The sequence below is a fragment of the Eumetopias jubatus genome, unplaced genomic scaffold (genome assembly GCF_037043125.1).
Source record: "Eumetopias jubatus isolate StellerSeaLion01/CBP00866 unplaced genomic scaffold, mEumJub1_p1.0 scaffold_8, whole genome shotgun sequence".
NCBI classification, from domain to species: Eukaryota; Metazoa; Chordata; class Mammalia; order Carnivora; family Otariidae; genus Eumetopias; species Eumetopias jubatus.
The window spans coordinates 11,150,932-11,176,250 of NW_028274814.1; the positions used below are offsets into that span (position 1 = coordinate 11,150,932).

General features: G+C 37.1%; 1 protein-coding gene across 1 annotated transcript in view; it reads right to left on the reverse strand.

Annotated features, from left to right (window-relative positions):
* Positions 1-25,319, reverse strand: part of MYO3A (myosin IIIA) — a 213,349-nt gene that overhangs the window by 76,111 nt on the left and 111,919 nt on the right. Inside the window, exons 17-20 of the mRNA XM_028114133.1 lie at positions 23,744-23,954; positions 20,557-20,704; positions 4,166-4,319; positions 1,770-1,858 (exon numbers count right to left, since the gene is read on the reverse strand). Of these exons, the coding sequence (XP_027969934.1) occupies positions 1,770-1,858; positions 4,166-4,319; positions 20,557-20,704; positions 23,744-23,954 (602 nt within the window). The remainder of the gene's footprint in view (positions 1-1,769; positions 1,859-4,165; positions 4,320-20,556; positions 20,705-23,743; positions 23,955-25,319) is intronic.

A 25,319-nucleotide genomic window follows, 5' to 3' on the forward strand; every position in this document is an offset into this window, starting at 1 on the left:
CTTCCTCTGTGCTGAGCGACAGGTATACAAAGATTTATAAAGGTAGTCCTTTACAACTTGGTTGGAGGAGCAAACTTTTCCAGGTCTAGAGTATATTTTGTCAGAGAAAAATTGTGTCTTGCTAATTTTATTTGGGTTAAAATCATTAAAAAGGTTTGATTCCTCTCATTTATTATATTGGAAATTTGGTAGTGTTTCCTTTCTCTGGAGGGTTGAGGGTGGCATAAAGGAGGCACCCTGGGCCATCAAGAGATTCTCATTTCTACGATAACTGATTCCCGTGCAGTGAATTGGCCATTATAGATTTTCGTCTCCATAAGTAGTATGGTCTAGGTACACTATGAGTATTCATGTTTCTGGCACTTCTAAATAATTTTAAGACTTTCTAAAGATCAATGTGACCCAAAGATTTCTGTAGGATGGATGATCTAATATGGTTGTTGTTATGGGTTGAATCGTGTCCTTCCAAAACTAATATGTTGAATTCCTGATCCCAAATGTGACTGTATTTGGATAGGGTCTTTAAGGTGGTAATTAAGGTTAAATGTGGTCCTAGGGGTGGGACCCTAATCCCATAGGACTGGTATCCTTGTAAGAAGAGAAAGACACACTGGAGATCCACATGAGAACACTGTAAGAATGCATCCATCTGCAAGACAGGGAGAGAGTTCTCACCAGACATCGGCCTTGCTGGCACCTTGATCTTGGACTTCTAGCTTCCAGAACTGTGAGAAAATAAGTTTCTGTGCTTTAAGCCACCCATCCTGCATTATTTTTCTTATGACAGTCCAAGCAGACTAATACAGGTATTAAAAACAACTGGATAAAATGATCATAGGAAATTCTTAATGGATGTTTTTAGAGAAGGCTTATTTGGAAAAATCATATGCTGAACACCATGGGAGAGGCCAAAACTAAAATCTTTAAGGTAGATTTTTTTTTCAGTGACAAAAGTCTGGGGAATATTGAAGTCTGTGGACTAGAGAAGTCCTAGTAGACCTAAATCTTCCAGGTTCTGTGTTAATTTCATTTTGTTCATGTATTTCTCATTCTATGCATTTCTTTCTTGATTTTAATATCTTCTCAGTCCTCCAATATTTACAACATCATTGTGAAGGAATGACCTGTTATTCTCTGCGGAAGGGAAACAGAGCATCCTTGGGTTTAGGACAATATATCTGAGGTTTGCTCTGCCGTGGGAATGTGCATCTATCAATGCATAAACATACAACTGCTGAACAGTCCATCAGTCAACCCCACCTAGGTTAGCTCCATTATCCGACAACACCTCCAATCTGGCACTTTCTCCTCTTGGGCAGGAGGAGAGACAAAGGCTTCTGTGGAGAGAGAAGTACCTCAAGTCTCTAAAAGGCAGTTTATACAAAAGGTTCCCAGCTATCATGAAAAGAAGGAAAAAGTACGTCCCCATCGCCAGCCAATCTCATCCAAAGCCAGATCTTATGATCAGAAAGATGGAAGCTCTGACACTTCTCTTTTTCTTTTCTTTCTTGTTTTCCCTTAGTTTCTTAATAAAAATTCCTCTAGAAAACCTATAAGATTGTGTTTGAAAAAGTGGGAGAAGGATTTTTTGTTTACCTTTTCAGGACAGACTGTAGGAAGCTGGAGAACAGACAGGGCCAGATTGGGGCAGAAACAGATGGCTATCTCATAACTATCTGTAAATATTTCGGGCCATAGTTTTCATGTTTATCCTTATTATTTGATGAAGGACTAAGAGAAACGCAGTCACAATTCTTCATAGTTCTTACCTTTCCTGCATAGTGGTGAATTCCAAAACTAAGTTCCATTCTTTTGGGCCTCCAGAAGTACTGTGATTTCAGGTTACCTTCAAATTTTTCTATAGGAAAAAAAATTGAACTCCACTATCAAGCCATGTAAAGAGATCCTCAGAAAATACTGATTGACAGAATCATCTCTTTCACTATAAAATGGATAATGTGCAGTGAAAAGACAATTTCACATAGCTGATAAATGAGATTTGGAGCACAAATGGTGAGACCAAACTCAAGATCATGAATTTAACCATTCTTTTATGATTTAGAGCAGCAGTTCTTAAACCTTGGCAAGCAACAGAAGCCCACCCCACCTCCCACCCCCAGAGGGCCTATTAAAACACAGAGTTTCTGACTTAGTAGGTCTGGGCATGGGGGGAATCCAAGAAGTCACATTTCTAGCAAGTTCCCCGGGGATGCTGATGTTCCTGGTCTGGGCACCACATTTTGTGGGCCACTGGTAGAGAGGAAGGAAACTACCTGAGATGAACTGATCAAAGAGGTTTGTGAAACCAGTTTGATGTGAAGCCATGACCCTAGAAATCTGGTATTCTGGCTCTCCTTTCTATTAGAATAAGTTATTACTGATTACATAGGAAAAATGTAGGGTCATAAAGGCAGTTACAGTCCTATAACAATTGTGTCACCTTCAGAGAATTTTTTACTCCATGTCCTAGAAGGGACATTTTAACCTCAAAAATCAAGTGATTGCTATGAGACAATTTTCCCCAGAACTTTGGGGTTGTTTTATTTTCCATCAGTACTGTCCAATGAGAGGAGAGAATAAGCCAATGAGTGAGTCAGCAGGAAGCAACATCACAGACTTACTGGTAAGAAACAAACTCTATCACCCAAAGTAAATGAGAGAAAATGTGAATCCAAATTTTCTGCAAATATTTATTATACATAATCAATATCTCCAACCATCAGGGAATACAGTATTTCTACATTAAAAAATGATTTTTTTACCTGAACAAGCTAAAGTTTTATTTTTTAATCTAAGGAGTAAGACGTTTTTAATTGTAACCATTTTAGATGATAATCTTTTAAACATATCTTTGCCTTCTCAAACAGAAAAATGAATATGTTTATGCTTTCTTTGATGACTCAGGACTATTGTGAATATTTATTAATGTACTGTAATTTAGAGATTATTAAGGTATTGGAGGCTATTTGCCTCTATTAGACAAGTGTCTAGATGAATTTATTGCCTTCTCATTAGCTATCTCTTTTCAAATTCCAGAGCTGGCCTTTTGCCCTGCCCTCCAATTTCTAATTTGGGGCTGGGTAGTTTCTTTTTTGAGGAGGGGGGGCTTGATAATTTCTAAGGTTATTTCTAACATAAGATCCTATGACTGGGGCTCTACCAATGTAAGAAGTCCAATATTAAACTTGTTTAATTCATCACTAAATGTTTCACCTTATTTTTTTTAATTTTATTTTATTATGTTATGTTAGTCACCATACATTCCATCATCAGTTTTTGATGTAGTGTTCCATGATTCATTGTTTGCGTATAACACCCAGTGCTCCATTCAATACGTGCCCACCTTAATACCCATCACTGGGCTAACCCATCCCCTTCACCTCCCTCCCCTCTAAAACCCTCAGTTTGTTTCTTAGTGTCCATAGTCTCTCATGGTTCCTCTCTCCCTCCAATTTCCCCCCTTCATTTTTCCCTTCCTACTATCTTTTTTTTTTTCTTTTTAACATATAATGTATTATTTGTTTCAGAGGTACAGGTCTGTGATTCAACAGTCTTGCACAATTCACAGCGCTCACCATAGCACATACCCTCCCCAGGGTCTATCACCCAGCCACCCCATCCCTCCCACCCCCACCACTCCAGCAACCCTCACTTTGTTTCCTGAGATTAAGAATTGCTCATATCAGTGAGATCATATGATACATGTCTTTCTCTGATTGACTTATTTCGCTTAGCATAATACCCTCTAGTTCCATCCACGTCGTAGCAAATGGCAAGATTTCGTTTTTTTGATGGCTGCATAATATTCCTGTGTGTGTGTGTGTGTGTGTGTGTGTGTGTGTGTGTCTACACACACACACATATGTACACACACACACAATCTTCTTTATCCATTCATCTGTTGATGGACATCTTGGCTCTTTCCATAGTTTGGCTATTGTGGACATTGCTGCTCTAAACACTGGGGTGCACGTACCCCTTCTCACCCTATTTTAAACATTCACTGGTCCAGATATTAGACCCAAAGCCTCTTCTTTAAAGTTACCTATGCAGGCTTTGTGATAGCTATTTTCTCGCAGATAATTAAAAAAATTCTTTTTAAGTCATTCAGAGCATTATACGACGGCAGCAAAAAACAATGCAGACATATTTTATTAAAACTCACCCACAAGAGTCTGGTCAGTGGCCTTGGGAAATTGACTTTCTTCATCGAGTAGGGATAGTAGACCCATTGGCTTCTGCAGAAACATATCTAGGAGGGGCAGGTTATCTTCATATTCAATCATTCTGGCATTAACACCTTCATTTAGGTATTCATTCTATAACAGGACACGATACATAGAAAAAATTCACTAAAAAATTTGTGAATTGTGAAATTGTGAATTTGTGATAGGTAGCTTGACAGTAATTACCCCAAAACTCTCTTTTACACATATTATAATAAATTGCTTCCTATGACATTGCCGTTAAACTGAGGCTATCATTTTATTTTTCTTTCCCCAAAACTGCTACTTCATTAAAGTCAGCGGTGGCTCAGGGTAATAATAAAAAGTTTCTAGTCTCTATACCAGAATTATAGACATCTTAGGCTTTCAAAATGCAAGAGAATGTTTTGGTAACGAGCAGTAATAAAGTTATGCTCCAGAATTTATAGAATATCAATTAGGTATATCTTAGAGTTACCTTTCCCCCAATTTAAACTTTTGATCTAGTTTCAGAAATGGATCTCTCAAGAACATTTATGTAACTTCTCAGTCACTGTGCATTTACATTGTTAGTAGGTGGGCAAGTGAGTCATAGGAACAACCAGTGGATTTAGAACCAAGAACACACAGGTTCATATCCGAGCTCTGCCTCTTAACTAGCCATATAATCCTTTGGAATTTTTTTTTACTCTGTAATCTCCCACTGCCTCATTTATCACATGGAGGAAACGATCTCCATCTAACAAAGTAAATCTATCCGGTACATTAATAATCAGTTGCTGTTGAGTATACTATAAGATGCATAAAATAAAAATGACGAATAACAATTAGTGTTAAGATCATGGTGCCCGAACAACACAGATGCTGATGATCTATTTTACTAAAGGGGCATGAAGAGCAGTGCTCTTGCTCTGTTTCTATGACTCTTCCCTCACACTGTGCCCCTGCCCCACTGCTACACTTTGTAAGGGGACATGAATGACCCCTGGAAGACTTGTAGTCATGCTCCCATGCTTGGCACTCACCAGTTCTCAGGTAACCAAGCAGCTATCACTGGGAAGTGTATGAAACAACTCTTGACTTGGGCAAAATATCCTGCACCATTCATAAATATAAAATGACAGGCTCTTTTCATTATTATTTTAACTTAAAAAAAAATCTTTTCTTAAGGAGGCTCCACGCCCAGGATGGAGCCCAATGCGGGGCCTGAATTCACAACCCGGAGACCAAGACCTGAGCTGAGATCAAGAACCGGACGCCTAACTGACTGAGCCACCCAGGGGCCCCTTCATTATTATTTTAATATATTCTTTAATTCATTAAATATTTTCATTAAACATCTCATAATAAGGCACCATGATAGGTGATAAAGAGATGTTTAACACAAACTCCCTGTCCTCAGTGGATTTAAGATATAACTTGAGTGATAAGGTTAGTAAATAAATACTCAAAATGCAAGGTAACATATGATAGATAAACGATATGAACAATGTACTCTAAGGAGTTCAGAGAAAGAGAATTCATTTCCAGCAACTTCGTGGAGGAATTTAGCCAACGGCAGGTGGGGCATTTGATAAGCCTAAACTTTTTTTAAAAATTTATTCGAGAAAGAGAGAATGAGTGACAGAGAGCACGAGAGGGAAGAGGGTCAGAGGGAGAAGCAGACTCCCCGCTGAGCAGGGAGCCCGATGCGAGACTCGATCCCGGGACTTCAGGATCATGACCTGAGCCGAAGGCAGTCGCTTAACCAACTGAGCCACCCAGGTGCCCAAGCCTAAACTTTTAATCAGTATTTTGGAGCCTTATGAAATTGAAATCTCATTTCAAGGGTGTCACTAGGAAAAATAAATGTACATTTTTAATTCAAAAAACTAATATGTAAAAATTTGGCAGTGCCCTTTGGCCTAAAAGGTAGATCACCTGAAGGTCATTTAGTTTAGCCAGTACATAAAAATAGAAACAATGTCTGGAAGTTTCACAGCTTTTGCATTTGAAGGTAACCTTGGGAGCAATATGCAGACCCGGAATGACTTTACAAGTAGACACACCAGGCTGACAGCACATTACAGCTTAAATGACAACTGCAAAGTTCAGAAGAGGTTTTGTATAGAAAGCACACAAGGTTAAGGTTTAAATCAATGCATTTGTCATTTCTATTTGCCTGTGTCAAAATCCACGGAACGATTTTGTGGCAGGTCAGACAGAACAGAGATGAGTAACTTGGAAAACAATGGGCTCCCCTCAAAGATACTTGTTAGTATTATGGACTCCAGGCACACCAACAGAGAGAACATCCTATTACTCAGGATTTATAAAGCATTTTTAGTAAAATGAGCCTGCCTAAAACAACAGATTATGTATTTTTATAGTGGTTATGACCTCAAGGTACTTAGTTGTTTTTAAGCATAAGTGGAGAAACGAAGCTCGTATAGCTCTTAAGAAAGTCCTCTCCTATGCCCTGCATGTTAAAAATACATTTAGAGCAGAAGGTAAGTGGAGTTATTAACTGCAGTAAAGGACTGTTTAGCATATATTACTTCTGCTCTGTTCAGGTGGCCTGAGTTCCCTTTTGAGAAGGGCAGATGAATAATATTTAAGTATAAATCAAGGAAGCGAGGGAAATCAGAAGACTTGGATGTTAAGGAGGCTTCATGCCGGAGTCGAGTGCTTGCTTGCTCTTCATTGAGTTTTCAGTGTGATTTGGAAAAAGGACACAGTGGCAAGAAAGCCCATGGAAGGTGCCCCTGACCCACAGTTCTGGCCTAGACACAGGGCTAAAATGTCACCTCAGGAGAGAGTCTCGATGACAAAGTTGAGTCCTCAGCCTCACACAGCAGCATGGAAAGGTGGCTCCCATAGGCTGAGAGGCTGCAAGCTTCCACGTGGCTTGGAAGGTGGGTGGGAACGTGAGCTTTGAGCCCTCCGCCCGGACTTTCACACGATGGAGGACGGACCCTCACCTCCTCAGAGAGACCTTCCCCATAACCCAGACTAATTCAGCAACCCTCCTTCTTCAGCTGGTCACTCTCTATCCCTCCTCCATCATGTTTTAAATTCTTCCATGGCATTTCTAGCATTTTTACTGGTTTATTATTTGCCCTCTCTTGTTAGATGGGAACTCCAAGAGGACAAGCACTTCTACTGACATCTCTGCTATTGAGCTCAGTTTCTAGGGAGACCCGAGCATGTTGAATAAATGATTGCATGTTAAAGATTGAACTGTCCCCTTCCCACACCCCCAAGTTCATATGCTGAAGCCCTCATATTCAATGTGAATTTGGAGATTGGGCCGTTCAGGAGGTAATTAAGGTCAGATGAGGGAATCAGGGCGAGGCTGGAATCCCACAGGACGAGACCCCAGGGAGGCGACTGCAGGAGTGAAAGCACGGGAGGTCATAGGGAGAAGGCAGCCATCTGCAAGTCCAGGAGCCCGGCCTCAGGAGAAACCAAACCTGTCCCTGCTTTGATCTTAGACTTCTAGCTTCCAGAATGGTGAGGAAATAAACTTCTATTGTTTCAGTTCCCCAGTCTGTGATATCTTATGGCAGCCCCAACAGAGGAATACATGAGCTTTCTGGATTCCTTTTGTTAAAAGTCATTTTGAAAAGCTGTTTTCCAGATAGAGGAAGACTGGGGTGAAAACAATAAATCATGTGTGCATGCGTAATCCTCAGCTTCTGATTATAAATATAATACATGCTCATATAAAATTCAAAATACGGAAGAACTATGAAGACCTCAAAATTCACATACAAATTCATCTCCTCTAAATACTTAACATTTAGTGGAATCTTTTTAGTCTTTCTCTATGCATAATATTTTTGATAACAAAAATTATGCTTTTTATTCAATTTTAATTTTACTTTATTTCTTTTGAGAAAATGGAATGGAGAACACGTAATTAATATATTTTCATGAACATTATTTGAATGGCTACCAAAGATTATATACTGTAGTTTTCTATTCCATTTTCTTATTTGGGGACATTTTAGATTATTTCTGTAACTATTTTATTTATTTTTTATTTTTTTAAGTAATCTCTATACCCAGCGTGGGACTTGAACTCATGACCCTGAGATCAAGAGTCCCATGTTCCACCAGCTGAGCCAGGCATGTGCCCCCTATCTATTTTAAATAGTGCTCTGATGTACATCTTTGTGCACCAAGTTTTTCCGTATTTTGGATTTTATCTTTAGGACAGATGAGCTGGTCAACTCGTGAATGTTTTACAGGCTCCTGATGAGCATTTCTAGATCGATTGTTTTAAAGCTTGCAGCAACGTGCTTTCTAACCAGCACTGCATATACACTCCTATGTGTACGCACTTGCTGCATCCTCGCCTGCACTGAATATTCTCATTAAAAAACTTTTTCTGGTATTTTTGATAGGTGAAAATGATAGCACATTGTTGCATATGCATTTCTTTGACTAGATCTTAAACTACTTAAGAAGATAGTTCGGAGAGGAAATAAAGTAGATCTATGCTTAACACATTACACAAGGCCTGCCAGCTACTATGAGGAGTGTTATTATTCTGAAACAGATAATAAAAAACATAATTTAACTTCTTCTTGGGCTCAGAGACAACATCACACCCCCGTCCATTGTTGTGATATTGCTGAAGATTCACGAAGCTAGAGATCAGAGTTAAACAGAGGAAAAGCTCAGGGACTTCACTGAAAACATCCTCGATGTCAGGTTAACTTTTGTTCCTTTGTCTCTTTCTCATTTGTTTCTACATGTTCTCCCAGTCATGTGCTATCACTATCTTCCTTAGGAATCATTCCTGAGGACACCTGGCTGGTTTGGTTAGCAGAGAATATGCCTCTTGATCTCGGGGTTGTAAATTCGAGCCCCATGGTGGGTGTAGAGATTACTTAAAAATAAAACCTTAAAAAAAAAAAAAAAAGAATCCATTCCTGAAGCTGGATTCTGAGTGACTTTCCCAGGGAAATCATCTTCTTTTTCCTCCCCCAGCTTCATTGAGATATAATGGACATATAACATTGTGTAAGTTTAAGGTGTATGATGTACTGACTTGATATACTTACATATTACAAAATGATTACCACCATAGTCAGCTAGCACTTCCATCACATCACTAACTACCATTCCTTATTTTTGTGGTGAGAACATTTAAGATCTACTCTCTTAGGAACTTTCAAGAATATGGTGCAGTTTTATTGGTTGTAATCACCACATTGTACATTGGGTCCCTAGGACTTACTCATCTTCAAACTGCAACTGGACTCTTTGACCAATATCTCCCCAATTCCTGCAGCTCCCAGACACTGGTAACCACCATTCTAGTCTCTGATTTTCACTCAGCATAATGCCCTCAAGTTTCCATCTATGTTGTCACAATTAACAGGATTTCTTTCTTTCTCATGGCTAAATATATTCCATGGGGGTATGTAGTGTGTGTGTGTGTATGTGTGTGTAATATTCTCTATCCATTCATCTTTTGATGGACACTATTGTTGTTTCCAGTATTGTGAGTAATGCTTCAATAAACATGGGAATGCAGACATCTCTTTAGAGATCTTGTTTAATTTCCTTTGGATATATACCCAGAAGTGGGATTGCTAGATCATATGGCAGTTCTATTTTTAATTTTTTGAGAAGCCTCCATACTGTTTTCCATAGTAGTTAGTGATTTATGTTCCCACCAATAATGCACAAGAATTTCCTTTTGTCCATATCTTCACCAACACTTATTATCTTTTTTAATGATAGCCATATCACCAATAAGGTGATATCTCATTGTGGTTTTGATTTGCCTTCTCCTGATGATTAATGATGTCAAGCATCTTTTCATGTACTTGTTAGCCCTTTGTGTGTCTTTGGAAAAATGTCTATTCAGATCCTTTGCCCACGTTTTAATCAGATTTTTTTTTCTTTTGAGTTGTACGAGTTCTATATGTTTTGGATACTAACCCCTTATCAGATATATGATTGACAAATATTTTCTCCCATTGCATAGGCTGCCTTTTCGTTTTGTTGATGGTTTCCTTTGGCGGGCAGAAGCTTTCTAGTTTGATGTAGTCCCACTTGTTTATTTTTGTTTTTGCTGCTTTTGCTTATGGCATCAAATCCAAAAAATTATTGCCAAGAATGATATCAAGGAGTTACCCCTTAGGTTCTCTTCTAGGAGTTTTACAGTTTCAGGTCTTGTGTTCAAGTCTTTAATCCATTTTGAGTTGATTTTTGTGTATGGTGTAAGACAGGGGTCCAACTTCATTCTTTTGAATATGGCCTCCCAGTTCTCCTGGCACCCTTTATTGAAGAGCCAACCCTTTCTCCTTTGTGTATTCTTGGGACCCCTGTCAAAAACTAATTGACCATATATACTTGGGTTCATTTCTGGGCTCTCTACATTGTTCCATTGATCTTTGTGTCTGTTTTTATTCCAATATCACACTGTTTTGATTACTATGGCTTTGTAATGTAGTTTGAAATCAGGATGTGTGGCATCTTCAGCTTCGTTCCTTCTTTAGATTGCTTTGGCTTTTTGAAGTGTTTTGTAGTGCAATACAAATTTGAGGTTGTTTGTTCTATTTCTGTGAAAAATGCCATCAGAATTTTGTTAGGGACTGTACTGTGTCTCTAAATTGCTTTGGGCATTTTAACAATATTAATTCTTCCATTTATTTGTACCTTATTCAATTTCTTTCCTTAATGTATTATAGTTCTCAGTATACAGATCTTTCACCTCCTTGGTTAAATTTTATTCCTAAGTATTTTATTCTTTTTGATGTTATTGTAAATAGGACTGTTATCTTAATTTTTTTTCCTGACAGACTGTTGTTAGTGTATAGAAATGCAACTGATTTTTTATATTGATTTTGTATTCTGCAACTTTACTGAATTTGTTGAATTAGTTCTCATAATTTTTTGGTGGAGTCTTTAGAGTTCTCTACATGTAATTTCATGTCATCTGCAAATAGAAACAATTTTACTTCTTTCTTTCTGATTTGAATGCCTTTTATTTCATTTGCTTGCCTAATTGCTCTGGCTAGAATTTCCAAGACTATGTGGAGTAAAAGTGGTGACAGCAGGCATCCTTGTCTTGTTCCTGATCATGTAGGAAAATCTCTTAGCTTTTCACCTTTCAGTATGTTAGTTGTGGATTTGTCCTATATGACCTTTATTATGTTGAGGTATGTTCCCTCTATATCCACTTTTTTGAGACTTTTTATCATGAATGGATGTTAAATTTTGTCAAATGCCTTTTCTGCTTCACTTTGTTAATTTGGTGTATCACATTAATGATTTCTGTCTGTAGAACCATCCCTGTGCTCCTGTAATAAATCCCACTTGATTATGGTAGATGGTAGTTTTCACATATTGTTGTCAGGTTTGGTTTGCTAATATTTTGTTGAAGATTTTTGCATCTATTGTTCATCAGGGATCTTGGTCTGTAATTTTCTTTTCTTGTAGTGTCTTTGCCTGGTTTTTGGTATCAGGGTAACATGTGCCTCGTAAAGTAAGTTTGAAGGTTCCTCCTCTTTTATTTTTTTGAGAGAGTTTGAGAAGAATTGATATTAATTCTTACGTGTTTGGTAGAATTTACCAATGAAACCATATGGTCCTGGACTTTTCTCTGTTAGGAGATTTTTGATTACTGATTCAATCTCTTTACTAGTAATTGTCTTGATGACATTTTCTATTTCTTTATGATTCAGTCTTGGTAGATTGTATGTTTCTAAGAATTTGTTCATTTCTTCTAGGTTTTCCAATTTGTTGGTGTAGAACTGTTCATAGTAGTCTCTTATGATCATTTGTATTTCTGTGATATCAGTTGTAAAGTCTTTTTCATTTCTAGTTTTATTTACATCAGTCCTCTCTCTTGTTTTCTTGGTTAGTCTAGCTGAAGGTTTGTCAATTTTATTTATTTTTAAAAAAAACCACAGCTCCTAGTTTCATTGTTCTTTACTATTGTCCTTTTAGTCTCTATTTCATTTATTTCTGCTCCGATCTTTGTTATTTCCTTCCTTCTAATTCTGGGCTTAGCTTGTTTCTTCTCCTAGCTCACTGAGGTACAAAGTTAAATTTGTTTTTGGAGATCTTTTTTCCCTTTAATATATATATTTATCGTTATAAATGTCCCTCTCCTTAGAACTGCCTTTGCTGCATCCCGTAAGTTTTGGTATGTGGCATTTTCATTTCCATTTGTCTCAAGATAGTCTTTGATTTTTCTTTCCATTTCCATTTGACCCATTGTCGTTCAGGAATATGCTGTTTAATTTCCACATATTTGTGAAGACAGACTGCATCACCATGTAAAAGACAGACAGGTCCTACCTAACCCCCAAAAGCACCACCTCATCATTATACCATGGGAGAATACTTTCTACTACCATCTGATAGTTTTATCTGAGTCTGAAGTTTCAAAAAGATTTTCCTGACATCACCAGGGTTTCAATCAAGGAATTTGGCTCAAATGATATTTTTCTTTTATAAAAGGTGGACATATGTAGCGACTGGGGATAATGGAGTCTTTCACTGAACTTACACCTCTGAAATGAAGTCATATCCCTTTCATGTGGGTGAGTCTATCATTTAACACTGTTCCATAGTTCCAGCTATTTTAGATTCCAGAAAAATTTTAACAGCTGGTATAGATGACCCTCAATATTTATTTTCTTAAGTTTGCTGTTTGGAAGTCATAAATCAGTATCTCTTTTATTTTTAGAAGGACAGTCCACTTGATATAGGATTTTTATCAAGGGATGGTATTAAGAATTCACCTATGTTTGCGGCACTCTGGATAGACCATTATAGAAGATGCCACATACTGACATTTCCTCAAACATTCATGGAGCACCTACTATGTGTTAGAAGAAGGTGGGCCTGGGGAAGGTAGAAATAAAGACAAAAAGGTAGAGTCCCTGTCCTTTAGGGCATAGCAAATAGTCTCTCTGCCTTTCCATTCTAACCCTGAAGTCATATCCTAGGGTTTCTTTGCTGGTGCTATTATTTTCTTTTTCAGTTGTTCCATTAGTTCTACATCCTTCTTTTCAGGTGGTTTCTGCTTCCTCCAGGGTCCCAGTCTCTGCTACCAATGCCACCTGCCCCAATGTTGATGCTCTCTCCAGTTCCTTCTTTCCTGCCTTATGTGGATCCCCCTTGGCCTTTCAGGAGAAAGACTGTGCCTCTCTCTCTCTCTCTCTCTCTCTCAATCTCTTTTCCTTCCTTCCCCTCTCTCATCCTCTTTCTTTTTCTTCTGCATGAGAAATAATTTTGTTACGTCCCTGGTTCTTCTCAACTTTCCTCATTTGTTTGTGAGAAGAACCCCAGATACTTATCAGAACACCCAGATTCTGGTCCTGGCTCTGTTTCATCAGTGTGTGACTTCAAGCAAGTCACAAGAAGTCATTTTCTCTGTGACACATAGATGATCTACTTAGGTTTCTTCTGATTCAAACATTTCAAAAGCCCCAAACTGCCTGAATGTGTTGTGAAACATAATGAATGAATGCATAAACATTCTGTTGACAGAACATGTGCAAGGGGAAAGAAGCCACATGAACACATTTATCCCCTGATGTCTGCCTTTTAGTAAAAGAATTCCTATTCACCAACTGCTCATATGAGTGTGCACATTTATGGAAACATTGCCCACAGTGGAAAGAAAGCATTGAGAAGAAGTCACTCATTCTAATCATCTTCATTCTAGGAAAAACATTTTAAAGGCTGAAAATCTAGGATTTAGGGTGCTATCACTACTCAAGGTGAGTTGAATATTTTTATCAAAGTGAAAGAAGAAACTGTGCCACCTTTCATTTTGAAATAAGTTGAAACGTAAAGAAAAGCTGCAAGAACAGTACAAAGAAATCCCATGTGCCCTTTCCCCAAATTCTTCAATTGCTAGTATTTTACCACATTTACTTTATCATTCACTCTCTTTCTATATACACATAGTATTTTTAGTAGTAACATTTCACTGAAAGTAACTACATATTTGTAAAAACTAAAAACGAAGAAAATAAGGTGATGATATGTGTGCTGTAAAAATCTAAACTCTTGATGTAAAATAATTTTGATTTGAAATCTATTTCCTCCTGTGCTTTCTATCCAAAGCGAATGTCAATGATCCTGTTGATTTTTACATCAATGTTAATGGGAAGCCACAGGGAATGTTGATCATCATCAACTCGGGAAGACATAGGTTATTGATTTAGAATTTGACAAGTAACCTAATGAGAAGGTATTTTGGATAATTTGTAATAAAACATACTTGTTTTATTTTACATACATTTAATGAACTTTGGAGAAAAAAGTTTTAAATGGAAAAACAGAAAAACAGAAAAGGAAACAATGTATGTTAAGGTGAACATTTTAATCTTGTCACTTTTTGTGTAAGATACGTATTCTTGAAAACTCTTCAAAAGCCATAAAATATCTTACAAACTTATATTCTACTGGAAGGTGATAGGTATTGGCTTAGGATAAGGATCAGTTTTGTCAGCAGTATGCTCTAATCTGACATGAAGAAAACTAGAGTCATTGAATGGATCTATGCTCCCTATTAGGTACTCCTTTAAAAATTACTTTATATCATAAAGAAAATATTTTTTAAAATGCTTTAAAACAATACCAAATTATCAAAATAAGTACCGCAAATCCCCACATCATATTAGAGGTGCTGATCCAACTTCGCTGATAAAAGAGAAACACAAGTGTGTGCAGCAGGGGTGTGGGGCGAGGGATGAGGGGGACACGGGAGCCCAGGAGGCTGCCTGCCAAGGGCCAGCAGGAGAGCTGGGAGCTGCTGTAGGGATGCTCCACACACTGACCCAATCACTTGGATATCAACTTCCAAACTCACTTAGTATGTGAGAAGTTTAAGGAACATTTGTATGTGATCTCAAACAGTAACCCAAAACTTGGCTGAGTACTTAAAGAGCAAGATTTGTTGTAACAAGGATTTCTTTCTTTTCTTTAAAGATTTTATTTATTTGAGAGAGAGAGAGCACACAAGCAGGGTAAGGGGCAGAGGAAGAGGGAGAAGGACAAGCAGACTCCCCGCTGAGCACAGAGCCCAACTAGGGGCTCGATCCCATGACCCTAAGATCATGACCTGAACTGAAGTCATATGTTTAACTGACTGAGCCACCCAGGCTTCCCTTGCTGTATCAACGGTTTCTTAAATGCATGGTTGCCTTAATGCTTAAAGAAAATGCCTATAAAATGGCCCTTATCACTTGGAGAGCTAAAATAAGACAAATGCTACCACCACTGCACACATATGGTTTGTTTAATGGGGAAGAAATTTGGATATGAAATAGAAATTCACACTTTGCAAGCAAAACAATTTGAAGACATTTATAAGGGGTTTATTTTGAATTACCCACACATTTTTTTTATCAGATGACTGATTCTTTTTACTTTGTAATGTAAAAAAAAGTTGAAAATGTAGATACTGTATAATGAATGAATTTTTGTTCTTTGTAATTGCCACAAATTATGTGTTGGAACCCATATTCAAAATCTCAAAAGCTTCAAATTTTAGGCTATGAACAGCCGGAGATGAAAGTCATACACATCACTTACTGCAAGAGAAGCCAGAACTGTAATTGCAGTTATTGTTTCCATTATGTGTTGTAAATGGTTTCCTGCTTATAAAATGACTTCTAACTTTTAATTCTAAACCCACGGATGGATATATAAATGATATATGTAACAGCTTCTCCTTGTAGAGAACAAATATTAATAGTTCACTTTTAAAAATGAACTTTAATTCAGTTAACAGCCAGAAAGATGTGCTGCAGTAATGGATAAGAATGCTCATCTTAGGTACAAGCAGGAGTAGAAGCAAGTAGAGTGAATCTTCAGGATTCTAGAACAATGCTTTGCAGGATACCTAATGGCCTCAAAGAACAATGGCATTTGCTCCAACTCAAACACATGCCCATTGGTTACTCTTTAATGGTTGGTTGTTCATTCGCTTTGATTTGAAACAAACTTCTAGGGAACAGGGTTCATTTCTTTTGAATGTGCTACACCACAATCATTACACCTTAGGGCACCATTAAAAGAAAGGACAAAACCCACCAACTACAGCATCAGCATGACTCTAACTTGAAGAGAACTTCAAGCTTTCTATCACACTTTGATTACTGTTGTGCTCTCTTGTACATGGAAAAAGCCAGAAAATAAAAAAAACAACCAAACAAAAGCAAAATCTTGGCTACATAATCAGTGTGGAGATTCAGTGTGAAGGCTATTGTAAAAAGACGCCTCCCTTATCACACATGGGGTTACTTGTTTGCTGCCCTTTGAGCTGCTAACTAAAAGCTTTTTGAAAAATATGGGAGTAAATAGTGTGCATCAAAACAATGCAGATACAAATGTAATAGGAGGCTGACATATGAATACCTTGTTTGTGGAATTAATAAAATTGACAGAAAAATGATACATTTTTCAGTTGCAACTCATTTAGAAGAGTTGGAATCTTGAATATTAAAAGATTACGACTATACTGAATGTCTGTTTGTAGGAGCTGGGACTGTTATTGTTATTTAATTTTCAGACAATTGTTTTCAGGTATAAATTGTCCCTTTAAATGTTGTTAAAGTCAATATATATAAAATGGTTCTCCTACTGCTGGAAAAGTATGGAAGCTTCAAATATTATGAAACATCAAACTCCAGAAAAATTTCAGGAGCTATGTGTTATTTTAAACTATCCACCCAACAAACTATGGATTAAGTCAGTGCCATAAACTCTTTCACGAAAAATGTCTTACTGTAGTCTACTGATTATTGTTTTAGTGGAAAGTAATAGGGGGTACCTGGGTGGCTCAGTCGGTTAAGTGTCTTTATTCTTGATTTCCGCTCAGATACTGATCTCAGGGTTGTGAGTTCAAGCCCTTTGTTGGGCTCCATGCTGGGCATGGAGCCTACTTTATTTTATTTTATTTTTTAAGATTATTTATTTGTTTATTTATTTGACAGAGAGAGACACAGCGAGAGAGGGAATACAAGCAGGGGGAGTGGGAGAGGGAGAAGCAGGCTTCCCACTGAGCAGGGAGCCCGATGTGGGGCTTGATCCCAGGACCCTGGGATCATGACTTGAGCCAAAGGCAGACGCTTAACGACTGAACCACCCAGGCGCCCCGGGGCCTACTTTAAAAAAAAAAAAGAAAAAGGCAGAAAGCCAGCCCTGCACACTTGGCTTCGGTTCTCTCAGTGATAACCTTAACAACAACAAAAAGAAAGTAATGGGAAAACGATATTCAAATTACCCTGATAACCAACTTTGCTGGAGTGTCTCACTGTATATCACATATCAGTTGAACTTGGGCTAAATAAGGAAACCCTTTCAGCAAACCTTTATTTATGTTCCAATGTTGCAGGACTGCCTGTAAAGATAATGTTTGTTGGTTTAAATAGAACCAGAAGTTGTTTCATCTGTGAAGGTGGCACCTAAGGCTTGTGTCTTGCTCAGATTGCCCAGATTATTTGAATATCCATGAAAATGAGAATAGTATGTCTTACTGATGAGCAATAATGGCATTATTAAATCAAGGAGCTCACAGGTCAAACCTATGATTATATTTGACTAAGGAAAGTGTGACCATGACTTTAATTAATGATTTGGCTTAATAGCTGTTTCTCATTTATAGAAATCAGAATAAGTGCACTCTCTACCTGTGATAGCTACTATACACAGCTATGGTAAGCATTTCTCATTACAATTTTCGCATTCATAGAGAAGTGACAGAGTGGGGGAAAAAAACAAAAAACAAACCAAACCAAACATGTGTACCCACATGTTAAAATCTAGAGAATCACTGACTAATCCCATATCCAGCGGAGCACACGTCATCGACCTGATCATTCAGCTGCCAATGCGTGGCCTGTAAGATTATGAAGCAGGGATTCTGGATGGTTACCCTAGGAAGGCACTTGAAAGGATTGTGAATCGCCTTAATTCCTCAAACTGCTTTGTATAATCCTGGATTCTAGTTGAAATTTTAATTTGTTGGGGACAATTTTGAGTTGTTTTGTCTTGAAAGCCTCTCAAGGATATTTAAAAGAGCCTACCAGAATAGTTTCATTTGTAGCAAGCCCAAAGGCAAAAAGTATTAAGAACATAAGGATCATGGATAAAATTCAAGACTATCAACCAAAGTGCACTGTAAACTACAAATCCTATAAAAAGTAAAAAGCAAATAATTATTGAAAATTATGGGGGTGCCTGGGTGGCTCAGTCGTTAGGCATCTGCCTTCAGCTCAGGTCATGATCCCAGGGTCCTGGGATCGAGCCCCACGTTGGGCTCCCTACTTGGCGGGAAGCCTGCTTCTCCCTCTCCCACTCTCCCTGCTTGTGTTCTCTCCTTCGCTGTCTCTCTCTCTTTCTGTCAAATAAATAAATACAATCTTAAAAAGAAAAGAAAATTATGTACATTGGATTAAAGGCTAGTTCCAATAAAACCAGGTTCTAACCTCAACCCCCAAAAGAGAAGAATCACAGAGATCTACCAACACAAGCTGTTAACTAATCAGACAGGAGATACATGAAGATGCACCCAGTTCCATGAAGGAGGTAATCCTAATAGATTCCTATCAAAAAGTCCAAACAAACAGACAGACAAAATTTACTTGTTTTAGGCTCTGGTTAGAATGGATTCTGTGAACACTGTGAGGTATTAAAGCAAGATGACACTAATTTATTAAATATTTGTTGAGCACTTGCTATATGTTAGGCTCTGAAGATACAAAACGAATTAAAACATAATCCTTGACCTCAAGGAGTTTGCAGCCTCATGAGAAAGGCAAAATTATACACCAAATATTTTTATTGGAGCGTACAGGAGGGAGGAACATGAACAAGTCCCACTAATCTTCTGGATTTCAGTAATGGGAAATGAAATGCAACACGACATTTTTTGGCTTCAGTAAGTGCATGGAAAGAGATGTCACTCACTGAAGAAGAAAATTACCCAAGTCATTCTAATATGCAGCCAGGATTGAGAACTACAGATCTATGGGATGGTACAGGATGAGTAACAGAAAGATGGTATTTGGGATGCCAAAGGAGGGGTTTTCCAGAAACACGAATCTGCCAACAGGGTTGAAAATTACAGAGAGGCTGATAATGTAGAGACTAAAATGTTTCTGATACTAATAATGACTGATGAGATTGGAAAGGCCCATTCCATTAGGGTGGGGGAAGTCAGAACCAGATGCTACAAACTCAGCATATGCAGGTTGGGAAGAGATCAATTCAGTGCAATGAATACCGAATATGATTTCAAGAAGTTTGGCTGTGGAGAGAAGACAGAGGCCATGGAGATAAGCAAGTTGGAGAGGGCTCTTTTTTTAATGATTTTTAAAGATTTCATTATGTATCTAGGCTGAGGGATGGCCCTAGTGGAGAGAGAGAAGTGGAGAGAGACAGACAGAGACAGAGACAAAGCCAGAGACAGAGAATGAGAAAGAAGAGAAGGAATGCATATCTGATGGAACAAATCTTGGGGTAGATGAAAGCTATGCAAACACAGATAAAAATCTTACATTTTTGTCCCCCCCTTTTTTTTGGCCCAAGAAATGTCAAGATCTAAATCTTTTCTTTTGCTACTAGCGTTTCCACAATGCAATTTTAAAGTAAATTCTCAATAAACCTAAATATTTTGAATCAAAAGAGGTTTATGTACCTCTAATTTATCTCAAATTTAAATAAAAACTTCGGTTCTTATCAGTAAGCGCAAAACAATTTCATATTATTATTATGGGGTGACCAATGACATACTAAATGATATAAAATATGACTGTTTCTTTTAGACTTGATAAAATAGTTTAATTTTAATACTACAGCTTTGCCAAATGCATTTCAAGTAAGTCTCTGATTTTTGAAGCTGAATCATAAATTACACGTTGTACCCTGACAAAATTGCCGTTTGGCATTTGCATCAAACCCATTATCTTGTGTTCTGTTGCCTAGTTACCGGAATTCTGAAGTTTAAAGCATTTTAGATGGGTATTTAAATTTCACACAGAATTTCAGCCATGCAGTCTACAGAAAGACAAACAGTTGGACACATCTGCTTCCTTAAATTTCCAAAGGAAACTTCTTTGTTTACATGGGCTCAGACTTGCTAAGTTTTGCAGAAGGGTGCATTGATTTTCAATGGAGGGCATTCAGCATCACACTTTGAGACACACTAAAATCATACTTGTTTTCTGGTTTTGTTTTTGTTTTTACTACGGGCATGGAGAAAAGAAAATCCTTCCTTTGCCTATATGTTTAAGGCTTGAAAACTATGACTGAAGTCCTGCTTCATTAGTACAATTCTGCATATAACACACACATATGCATGCATCTTTATAGTACCTTGACTTACCTGTTCCCATGTGAACACGTGTTGATTGAAATAATACTGAATTTGCTCATTTGCAATGTTAATGCACAGCTGCTCAAAGGAATTTTTTTTGAAATTTTCAAAGCCAAATATATCCAGAATGCCAATGCTTAGTTCATCACCATTCCCACTGGAAAATTAAAGAGGCATTATTTTGAGTTCTTACTTTCTTAAGAGGGAATGTAAAGCACGGTATCTCAGAGGATAATTTTGTGATTTAGCTAAGAAACTACTACCAAGACAGAGAGTGAAAAATTTCTCCATAGAATATAAAGTAGGTAGCATTAATTTTAATATGTAAAAGATACACGATTTTCCTTGTACTACAGAAACAGCCCCTATACTTTCTCCTGTAGGTTCATGGGTACAAGATCATAGCCCTAAGTAAGTCATGAATCATAGGGAAAACCTGGCCAGCACTTAGAACACAGCAAAAATATGTTCAATAAAAACTATACCAGAAAAACAAAAATTCTGTGTAAGAGTATCTTTAACCTTTCACTTTAGGACAATGAAAACATCTTGCTAAAAATATTTTACCTCTTTAAAGAATTATTATTTATTTTTGAGTTATTCATTCATAATTATTTAATATAGAATAAATGGTAACCTGGAGAAAGATAAATATATTTGAATTTATTTTATAATCAAATATTTAAAAATGTAATTAAATACTATTTTTTTATTTTTTTAAAAGATTTCATTTATTTATTTGAGAGAGAGAGAGAGAACATGAGCGGAAGAGAGGCAGAGGGAGAAGCAGACTCCCTGCTGAGTGGGGAGCCCAATGTGGGGCTTGATCCCAGGACTCCAGGATTGTGACTTGAGCTGAAGGCAGACGCTTAACCGACTGAGCCACCCAGAGGCCTTAAATAAGTATTTTATAGTTAAATATTCCAAATGCATGTTTTTCCTGTTCCTCCATAATGGTTACCTCTCTGTTCATTAAAAGTTAGATACTGGGTCAAAAGTTTGCCCCTCCCCCAAGAAATAGCATTGCAAAGTTATTTTCATGTGAATTTAAAAAGGAGAGAACAGGGGCACCTGGGCGGCTCAGTTAGTTAAGCGTCCGACTCTTGGTTTCAGCTTGGGTCTTGATCTCAGGGTCATGAGTTCGAGCCCAGTGTGGAGCCTACTTGAAAAAAAAAAGGGAGTACAAACATCTCTTTGTACTCACTATTTATGTAAACTAGGTTAACTCTTAGTGCTGTGTGAGAAAGTGATTTGGAAATGACTGTTGTCAGCTGCATGCTGGGACGTGAAGGATGCTCTCTCTATTTGGAAGAACTGACTGAACTTAGAAGGCAAAGTTACAGAACACTGTGATGGGATCAACGAACGGAAAGCTATCCAGGTACTTCTGAAAATTCCTATTTATGAAGAATAAGTATACATTTACACTGGTTCAGTCAAAATTACTACTCTTTTAAAAAAAACTGTAGTCCCACAGGATCCCATTGAGATAGATATTTAACTTGTCTAAAAATGTGTTAGAGCCAGGAGGACTTTAGAGATGACCTCGTTCAGGGATTCTTAAACTGGGATCGGCTAATGGCCTTCAAGGGTCTGGAATCACAATCATGTGTCATATTTTGGTGGGTATGTAGAAATATGTCCATTTTTTATTTTGGAGTGAAGAACGTAGTTTTCAAGAGATTCTTAAAAGGCTCCAAGATACCTACCAACAATTAAGACCACTGAATTGTCATTCCACGCCTTTATTGAACAGGCTGAAGAAGACAAGATGCAGAGAAAGGCAGTGACTTGCCCAGGGTTGTGCAAGCAATTAGCAGCAAAGTCTGGCACAGAATGCAGGCTCTTCAAAATCTTAATGTAAATCTTTCCAGATTGAACTAAACTATTTGAATGGGCTTATTTTCGTTTCTTAAACAGTCTGTAAAAAATTTAACAATCTAAGATTTGAATAGCTTCCTTTATTGCATGGAAAGGAAAGCTACTAAGTAGTGAATAGGCTATCGTGGAATTTTCAGCAGATCACCTGTTTGGAAGCCATACCCTTCCGGGTACCACTTAGGGGTCAGACATGCAGATGATAACTAACAAAATGAGGTTGTTTGTGGAATATACAGATATTGAAAATTCTTGAATGTTTCCATTTTCATCTGAAAATTTGGCATCCCACAGATGGCTACCAATGAACATACAAACTATTTTGACCGTTAAATCCTAATGGGCAAATTGGATTTTGATTTGCTGACCCAGTCAGATAGGCTACAGTTTAGCAGGGAGGCAAGAAGCAATTTTGAGGGATAGAGAGTTAAGAACATGGAGGAATAATGGACAATCTCTTCGGCATTTTGGATAATACTATGGTGTGGTATGTATTTTAGTGGAAAAATGACAGTGAATTACTCACCCAAAATGTGTATCAAATGGTCTTTTATGCCTAGTCAGTAAATGTGAGCGAGGTGACTTAAAGTCGGCAACTATCTTATTTTTTTGTATACAAATTTCTACAGATTGTATAATTTGTGGCAGAACAAAGCTTTAGGTGTAAATGTAGGGACTTATAACTATGCACAATGCCTGGTACATAGAGAGCACTCAGTTAATGGTGGCTGTGATTCTTTATTTCTAAGATGAGTGCATAGACTTATGGTCAGATAGCTATTGTTCATATATGGGCTCTATCATTTGCTATTTATTTAGAGCATTTCTGAACCAAATTTCATTGCAGGTCATAAGACCTACCCTTACAGGGTTAGAGTGAGAGTTAAAATATAAGAGAAAGTTTTCCTTTGCCTTCAAGATTTAATTTGATCCCTTAGAACAAAGCAAAATACAAGAAAAAAAAACCTTGCTAAAATGACATTTTATGCAAGTATCAAGTGCTATATACTTCACAGTACACCTTCTTATTAAAAGAACATATACATGGATAAGATGTCACATTAAAAATTCACTTTCTATTATGTTCATTCATGTTGCTACAGTTTTTATGTCCCAGCACTTTAAAAATTTTATCGCAATCTGGCCCAATAAAGTGGTACTAGGAACTAAAGCAGATCTACTGAAAAAAAACTTTAATAATTACATGATAACAGTTAGGAACATCTTCAGAGGCACTCATATACAAATCAGTAAATTAGAAAATAGATTTGCATCACCTGACATTTGGGGGAAAAAATGTTTCCATAAGAATTTTTACCTTAGTGATGTGCCATGCTTCAATAAGCTGTTAATACGATTGACTATCCAACTAAAGAGACGCCCATACAAAGTTTTTGCCATAGCATCTCGGACATCAGTGGCTTTTTCTACAGTATTGGGTCGTATGATGGTTTCTCCTCTAGTGACCACACAGTGGGAGGTGAGAGCTTCTTGTAGCTCATCTGCCTGAATGCAAAGCAGAGAAGCGGCTAAAAGAAACAAACAGAGGTATTGTTAGAAAAAGTCATGGCAATGGAGTAACTTACCATAGAATGAAAACGTCTCGGTTTACCTTCTTCAAATGACATGAAATAAATATGGGAAGACTTCAAAATGTAAAAATAATTTCCTATTCAGTAGTAGTCCTGGTTCTTCTTGATCATTTTTCTCTACTTGACTGGTCAAATGTAGGCTGCCGTATAATACAGCACAACTCGAACCGAACTGGCTGACAGAGGGAAAAACATTTCCACAAGCCAGTGGTTGTTTATGTAATGCCAAACATAATTTCACTGAATTATGTTAAATAATTTAAAATCATAATGAATAGGTGTAGGATAATTTCGATACCATTATTATATACACATTTTCAAAATGTAGAGATTAATTGGAAGATTACTTAGACTTCAGGGATACACCCAAACAAATGTATTTTATGTAACTTTTGCAATTTAACCAAAAAAGCATAAACCATATCTTGACATTAGTACTTTTTTTTTTATCATACTACTTTTCAGTTATACATTTCGGTGACTAACGTTTGTTAAAATGTGATGCCTGGAACATTTATTTATATTTAATGATAAATATCACAGGGAATTTTAAATAAATAATATTTAAATTCAGTGAAGAAAACTCATTTTTGAATAGAATAAACATCTTTAACCCAAACTATTACATGACAGACTATTTTTTAAAATCAGTTGTTCTCCCTCCAAATTATTTTCAACATTTTGAATTTGCTTTTAGCATTTGGGACAAGCTATTTCTTGGCTATGTGGCTAAGATCATTGAACCTTACTTAAATAAAATAATTTTTCTCAAGCTGTGGAAGTAACACAGGCTGACTGCAGAAATCTTACCTTTGAAGTTAACATTCTGCATTTCTTTCCTTTTAGGCATGTTTACAGCTGCTATTCTTTACATACATTTCATCTTAATAAAATACCTTAAGCATTTCTCATTTTGTTAAATATTGCTTGTAAATGATTTTAATTTGCTGTATGATATTCTGCTCTATATCATATGATATCAATAATTTTTAAACTGTTGGATGTTTAGGTCATTTCCATATGTTCACAATTGTAAAGAATGCCAGGATAAATATTTGGGGGCATGAAACTGTGTTCCCGTTTTGTATCATTGTCTTAGCATAAACCGCCCAAGTTCAGCAACTGGTTCAGAGCATATAAACATATTTAAGCCTTTTGATATACACTATCCAGCTGCTCTTCAAAGACTCTGAACCAATTACATTATTATCAGCCAGGTAAAAAAACAATAATTTCAATGCAATTTCATGGACACCACAGGTTATGATTTTTGAAAATGACCAATTTGATAGGAAAAAATTC